We start from the raw sequence: 7,676 nt of genomic DNA, 5'->3' as shown, positions 1-7,676 counted from the left end.
CTTTCCGAGGTCACACCCCCTTCTAAACAGCCCTCACCCGATCCCTTGTTAAACAGAAAATAACAGTGTTCCCAGAGACAGAACACAGCTGCCAAGCCTTGGGGGACTTTAGCTTGTCACTCTCAGGCTGGAGGGGCATTTCTGAAAGAGTAGGGGTGTATGGTGCCTTTGAGCCATGGATTCCGAGTGCATTCTTTAGATGGATGTTCAGAAGAACACCAGCAAGCTGAGAACTTAAGACTCCCTGGTGGTCATGGCAGTAGGAGAGCCCTGGGCTTCTCAAAGGCACTTAGAGGTTCTGTCATCCATCCTTGGCTTGAACATCCCTCCATTACCCAGGTCTTACAATCCCTTTTCTATAGTCTAAGAGATGGAGAGCCTTCTATGCACATATTGGTGTCTGTGTTTGGGTTCCACTTGTGACATCTCATCATGTGCATCACTGGACAAGAAACAAAGTTATTCTCCATGCCAAGTGCATAGAAGGTTTGGGTGTTGCCTCTATCCACCCCAGTCAATCTGGACACGGGTCAGCAAATGGGATCTAAGAGATAAGATTCCCAAGCTGGGAAGATGACAAATGGATAAAGTGCTCACCACACAAGCATGAGGACCTAAGTTCAAATCCCCCAGAAGCTATGGAAAAGCCAGGCACAGTAGTGAGAGTCTGTAATCCCACTGTTCCTATAGTAAGATGGGTCAGAGACAGGAGCATCCCTAGACGCTCACAGGCCAGCTAGCCTGGTATACCCAGTAGCATGGGTCATGGCATACATGTGCCTGCACTTATACACGCAAACACATGCACACACACTCCCGTCTAAAAGGAAAATTTGAATATGATCAGCTCTTTAGGTAAAAAGGACTTTAGTCAATGGTGAAGAATTACAAAGTGTGACTTATTCTTAGTCCCACTTCTATAGTTGTGGTAGAGTTGACAGCTCTTGACACTCAGAAAAAATGGTGCACAGGAGGAATCTCCTCAGGCACTTGGGGGATCACCAGTCCAGGTGTCCTAATACATTGGTTCTGGTCTCTCAGCCCCCAACTATGAGGTTCTCCTTCTTTGTACACTGTTTCCCGAACCCACCACACCTCTGCATCTCCTGTTCCAGTTACCCCAGCACAGTATGTGTTGACAATAAGCAGTGCACCAAGAATGAAGTTATGTGCTCACGTTTCATTTCTCAGGACTTAGCGATGCAGAGAGCCAGGGCTGGGCCTCCCTCTCTACAGAGGGCATTAGCTGTGCTTCCTCCTGTGGGGTGACAATGTCTGAGAGTCCCTAGGCTTGTATGTAATGCTAGGCCCCAGACAATGGGGGAGTGAAGGGAAAACAAACCTGATCCTGTCCCGGGATCAGGTTGCGTAACCCCATTGTTCAGCGTTAGCCTTTAAATGCCCGATGCTAAATGTTAAGGATTAATTTTGAATAATGACATCTTAAAGAAACAGTGAATAAAGCAGACATTTATTTTCATGATTATAACACTTGAAATACTGCAGGAACTCCAGGTGAGGGGGGGCTCCTGCCTGTCATCTCAGCATTTGGGACGTAGAGGCAGGAGGAGCCCAAGTTCAAGATCAAGGACATCCTTGGCTGTGTGGTTATTCCCAGGACAGTTAAAGCTAGAGACCTTGTCTCAAGATAGAAACAACATAAAATAAAAATTAACTATCACAGGAAGATAGTGGTCTAGTGGCCCCCTCCCCTGTTCCCCAGTTATGTTAGTATTTGATCACAAAGACTACACATGAAGTCCAAAAGATTTACCAAAGTAGCCCCTAGGTTACATGGCTAAGTCCTGTCAAATACCGCACCTTACACAGCCTCACACTGTGTAAGCCTTACACTCCGATAGCTGAGAAGGGCTGCGGCAGGGGACACCCGGCCTGGGCTGACATCAGAGACAAGAGTGAACGTCTTCAGCTGTCGCCTGCACCATGATGCAGACAGGCCTACTCCTCAGCTGCCCCTTCCAGGATGTGCTTGAAGGAGAAGGGAGAGAACTTGGAGCCGGCCCCCTCATAGAACTTGTTCTGGAATTCCACCCTGTGGTGATAGAGAAGGGCAAGAAAAGCAGATTGAAATGTCAGCTGGAGGCTGGCAGGCAGGGGCAAGAACACCGTGGGAACCAGATGACCTCCAGCCTCCTTCTTACCACGCCTTCTTCCTCCCACCTCTCTCCCTCAAGCTTCACGGGCCACAGCACACACTTCCCCCCCCCCCAACATCATGGACGTCCACAGCCTTCATCCAAGCAAGGATGCCTCCCCCCTCAATGCATCACAGCACATGAGGTGTCAGCTCTCTATATGGTTGTGCATGGCTTCCCATCTCCACCCTGACTCCCAGTTGTGGGATCCATGCTAGCACAGAATGAGCAGAAGCTTACCCCCTCCCCCTCTCTCTCTTACTCTCTCATTACATCCCACTGCAGTTTTCCCTTCTTCCTCTCCTCCTAGCTCCTCCCCCATCCCAACCCCCACACACTCCTACTCCCATTTTCCTTCAGAAAAGGAACAGGCCTCCCAGGGATAGCAAGCAAACAAACAAACATGGTATATCAAGTTGCAAAAAGGCTATTGGCCTGTATTTTGTAAAGTCACTTCACGGCCAACGTCAGCCACACTCATTTCTGTGTTGTGGTGTTACAGAGGCATGCTTCATGCAATGGAGAGGAAATGAAATGTCAGCATGGTGACAGGAGGTGCTTCAATTCTCTCCACTCAACATGTAGACATAACAATGTTTTTTTAGGGCTAGAGAGGTGGCTCGGGTTTAAAAGCACTGGATGTTCTTCCAGAGGAAGATTTGAGTCCCAGCACCCACATGGCAGCTCACAAGTGTGGACAACTCCAGTCCTCGGGTATTTGATGCCCTCTTCTGGCCTCCAAGGGGAACTGCAAGCATAAGGTATATAGACATATATACTGGCAAAACACTCACAGGTATAAAAGAAAAGAATTAAAATAAAATGTTCCCTAACAATAGCAGCTGTGGTGTACACTGAGGATGGTCAGAGTGGCTTTAAAACAACACAGCACCCGCAACCCATCTTCACCAGGAGTCTCTGGGGCCATCTGTGGATGCTAAGGGCTTCCTGGGGCACCCTCCTGTGCCCTGCAGAGTTGAGTGGCTTGTTTCTACTGCTGTAACTCCTGCCCTCAGCAACCACGGTGGTCAAGCGCCCCAGGCTCCCTATAAGCCTGTTTCGGGTCTGCCACCTCACCCATTCTAAAGCCAGCTGTAATAACAAGAGAGCAGATAGATGCCACCTCACCCATTCTAAAGCCAGCTGTAATAACAAGAGAGCAGATAGATGCTGCAAACTAAAGAGAGCTTCATTACAGGCAGCCAGCACGTCTGCATACATGTGCACATACGTCACATCACTCATTCCATGTAAACGGGTAACCAAGGTTCCACAAATAGAGTTTAACTGTGACTCCTGCCAGCCAGCCCTGCAGATGGCCCTTCCCCAGCTCAGCCCCCAGCTCCCCGGGGACAAGCAGGCTCACCAATGCAGCCGGAGGGCATGCAGAAAGGCTGAGAGACCCTCCATGATGAGGAGGATGGCCACTGTGAGGACGGCGAAGACGGCAAAGATGATGAAGACGCCGACGAGCCCTCCCCAGCCTCGAATTCGAAGGGCGATGCTCATCACCATGGTCCAGAGTACCTCGGACAGCTCTGTGGGAGCAAGGAGGACATCCTCAGCCTCCGATGTGTCACGTACACATCTGCTCAATGCACATCCCTCTCAGCCTATCACCTCAGATGCAAAGGTGCCTCTGAGGGCCGTGCAGGAACTTGTCTACCTCAGCTTTGATCACTGTGATGGGGCTCCCAACAAGAAGAACCAGCCAAATACTCAGAACCGTGATCACCAGAGAAAGTAAGCCAACCAGAGCTGTCTGATGTGGCATTTTGTCACACCAGGCCCAAGCTAAGATTCTGTTTACATAAATTAAGAAGCATGGAAAACTATAGTAGGTTGGTTAAAGGACCAGAAAGACACCAAGGAAAAACATTAAATGACCCAGGGAAAGCACTTCTGCTTATGAATACAGTAAGCCTGTTCTCTGGGTAGCATGGTTGTCAACTCCTTTCCCCTCCCCCTACCCATACATATTCCCAGGTTGCACACTCACCTGCGTGGGCCAAGCTGAGGGCCCAGAGACGCAGGTACGAGGCCGTATTGGAGATGCAGCCCAGGCAGTACTCAATGGTGTGAATGGCTTGGTGGACAAAGATGTCTCCAAAGTTGAACTGTGACAGAGCATTTTCTATCTTATTTCAATAAGTTCTTTCTCTCCCTTCCCTCTTCCTTTTACAGTGGGAACATTAAAAATCTAATTTCCCTTTTTATTACAGTAATCTACACATTTATGGTGTAGGATATTTTGTAATGAATCCTCATCATATCAGGGTAATTGGAGGGCTTTGAACTCCTGTCTTCCAGTTAGTTACAAAGTATATCATAGATTACCATCAGCCTCACTGTGGGCCATGATACAAAGAGGAGAAATGGGAAGGGAATGGGAAGACACCCACAAAAGTCAAGAATTTGCTCAAGGCCTACACAGTGGTCTACACAAGAAGAAGCACACAGCAGGGAATTCTAGACATGAGACTAGGGTTTAGAAAAGCCAGATACATTATGTTGGAGAAAAAGGTCGGGATTTACAGCAATCCATTGCTTACTTCAGTTCATCAAGCTAGACACAAGCTGTAGCAGCAGAGATGGTGCCAGTGCTAGGCTCACACAATATTGCTGGTGCTTGGAGCTGACGGTCTCAGCTCAAGGGACCCTCTAAGCTGCTGGGCTGATAGGATGGTTGGTACTCACATGCTCTTAAAGATAACAGCAGTAACTGGCCAAAATAGTAAATTATTTTCAAATTCAATGTTGACTCCCTGTTCTGATCCACTTAGCAATCTCTCTTTCCTGGGCTTTCTGAAACCTTCTGACTAAGGAGCCATGGGCTGAGACCAGCAGAGGCCTCTAGACCCTCCAGCGTGAGTCTGAGTCCATTCGGGCAGGATGGTGTCTGCACCCTTGTGACTGTAAAGGTCACATCCCAATTCTAGACTCTGCAAACTGAGAGGCTGGCCTTTGGTACTGCAGTCTCAGATACCTCCTCCTCGTGGCCATCCTTCAGCCCATGGGCACCTGCAGTCTTCTTAGCAGAGGGGCCCGAGTGGTCACCCTCCATGGCATCCTCATGGATCGTGAAAGACTGCAGCTGTTGACAACAAAGGAAAGGAAGACACCTTTCAGCTTGGCCTCTGAATTATTAAAGTATTAAAAAAAAATAATGGACCTCATTCAGTGTCAGCAAGGTATCTCTCATATGCTGAAGGGCATACTCCCCAGGCCTTGCAGGGAAGCCCACCACTCTCTCCCCACCTGAGACTTAATTTCGAGGAGTGGGTGCTATGATCCACAGTGGGCAAAACGAACAGTCAGCACTTACCTGAGATTTCTGGTGCTTGGCTCTAAGAACAAATGGCTTAATCAAAAGCATCCACGGCACAGACACCAACGCTATAATGACCAAGAAAGTCTGGACTTCTTGCTGTAAGATCAAAATGATGACCAGTCACTAAGATGACCATGAAGTGTTCTTCCCGTGCACAGTGGGATTCCCCGTGCTCAAGGGGCGAAGACTGGCACTTCAGCAGCTCCCTGCACCATCTAAAATTTCCCAACAAATCACCCTCAGGTCTGCCACAGTCCTAGTGTAGACAGAGAAATGCTGTCCTGCAGTACTCTGTGCCCACGGAAAGATGGAAACCATATCTGCATTGCTTACTCTCTATGGAGCCCTTGTGATATTCTCATACCATACAGAGCCAGTCTTTAAAGCAAGTCCTCTAGGGACAAGCTATGAAGACAGCTCTACGTTTTTCTCTCCCCTTTAACTTTGCTCCACAACATGATCACCCTGGTTGCAGAAGGAAACTGGCAGGTCACGTGACTCCAACCATCTCTCTGCTGAAAGCCTTGGTCATCATATATTCAATCACTAATTCCATATTTCTTCCAGTGTGAAGTAATAATTTGAGCTCTCTCATCCTCCTTCCCTCCCCCTCGCCCTTCAAAAGGAAACTAAGAGTTCCCCCACTCCCTCTACCCAGCCCCTCGTGGGTTGGGATGTCTGCCAAGCACTCAGAGCCCAGTTTCTCATGGTTCCCCCTTTGACCGCTGCTGAGGTCCAAGAGGAATCCTCAGCTTCACAATTCCTTCCAGGCCCCTCCTCCACTTTGGTTGTTTGTACACATGCCTCATCCACATCTCCCAGTTCTGAGGAGCCAGTCAGCTGCTATTGTGGAAAGAGGAGAAGGTGTCTTGACTAGGGCAGGGACAGAAAACTGCTCCAGAGCTAAGGAAATGCAGCAGGTGAGCCTTCCAGTTTCCTCAGAGGCTCTTGCCAGCTCAAAGTTCCTGTCAGGTGACGGTGTATGGCACTGCTGCCAACATATTCTACCCAGTGGAAACATTGTATCCGTATCTGCTCAGTCTCCTACCCTCCATTTTCCATATTCAAAAGAGGGAGGAGCCACGTGTCCTCACCCTGTTCCTACCCAATGAAGGCCCTGCACGTAAAGCTACCTCACTGCCGTTTGTCCATTGTTTTTTTAACCAGACCTCCCATGCCTAGATGTGCGTAGACAAAGGGGTGTGTATACAAAGACAGACAGAGCAAAGCTGAGCGAGACTTTGGTGATTGCCATTTGTTCCAACCTTGTGACCCCAGACTGAGGTAATGGAAATCCCAAACTGTGTCAACATAATTAATCTTCCTAGGTGGCCTTGGGGAAGGCAACCAGTGTCCTGTAATGTTTTTGACTACAACAAGAAGTTGGGAAGCCACTGGCTGCCATGCCTGGTGCCTCTTCCAAACTAAGTGAACCCCTGGCCTCTCTACAAGTAGTTAACACTGGAAACACTTGGTTACTCTACCGCCAAATTCTACAAGAAAGGATTTGTTGCTTGGTTACTCTAAGACCAGTATCTAAAAAAAAAAAAAAAAAAAAAAAAAAATTTGTTTGGGAAATACAAAGTAACGTTCACTCTGATGCCCAGCATGGGATAAATGAACCTTTAAGACACACTCCCTTTGTGCCAGCATTCTGGGGCCGGCTAAGGTTACCTTATGTGTTGAACAAGTCAGACACAAAAGGGCTCTCTGAGGTGGGTTTCTTTTCTGATTATTATCTAAAACCATCTCTTACAAAAGCCTTGTCAGGAGGCAGGTTTTCTTCTTGCCTGATGCCTCTGGAGAGAAGGGAACACAGCGAGGAGCCAGGAAAAAGGCTCAAAGTAAGCTAGGACATTTAATGCTTGCAGGTCCTGGCTTCCATGGAAGAGCCACCTGTGTGATCCTAGCCATGGAACCTGGTCCAGAGGAGTCAGGGTAGAAGGTGTGTTCCACTCATACAAAGCTGCCCTCTACCCGCATTAGCTGGCTCATCTCTGGGTGAGGCCAGAGTAAAAGGATGATTCATTGACTTCTTTTTACCCCAAGGAAGCATTTCTATTATTTCAATAGATAGATAGGAAGAAGGAACACGCTGAACCAGGAGCAGGTAGGGGGGGAAAGCAAATGACATGAAGTATGACGACACATATGTGTGATGGTGCCATGACAAAACCCGTGATTTGTAT

At 48.3% G+C, this 7,676-nt stretch overlaps 1 protein-coding gene across 3 annotated transcripts in view; it reads right to left on the bottom strand.

Moving 5' to 3' along the window:
• Positions 1-1,450: 1,450 nt before the first annotated feature.
• The window catches only part of Atp6v0a4 (ATPase H+ transporting V0 subunit a4), a 78,785-nt gene continuing 72,559 nt past the window's right edge, over positions 1,451-7,676 (bottom strand). For all 3 annotated transcript variants that reach the window (XM_076913535.1, XM_034519125.2, XM_076913536.1), the window contains exons 17-21: positions 5,482-5,583; positions 5,143-5,250; positions 4,156-4,273; positions 3,523-3,694; positions 1,451-2,053 (exon numbers count right to left, since the gene is read on the bottom strand). In XM_076913535.1, coding sequence (XP_076769650.1) covers positions 1,960-2,053; positions 3,523-3,694; positions 4,156-4,273; positions 5,143-5,250; positions 5,482-5,583 — 594 coding nt within the window. In that variant the 3' untranslated portion in view covers positions 1,451-1,959. The remainder of the gene's footprint in view (positions 2,054-3,522; positions 3,695-4,155; positions 4,274-5,142; positions 5,251-5,481; positions 5,584-7,676) is intronic.

The sequence above is a fragment of the Arvicanthis niloticus genome, chromosome 15 (genome assembly GCF_011762505.2).
Source record: "Arvicanthis niloticus isolate mArvNil1 chromosome 15, mArvNil1.pat.X, whole genome shotgun sequence".
NCBI classification, from domain to species: Eukaryota; Metazoa; Chordata; class Mammalia; order Rodentia; family Muridae; genus Arvicanthis; species Arvicanthis niloticus.
This window is presented reverse-complemented; position numbering and strand designations above follow the sequence as displayed.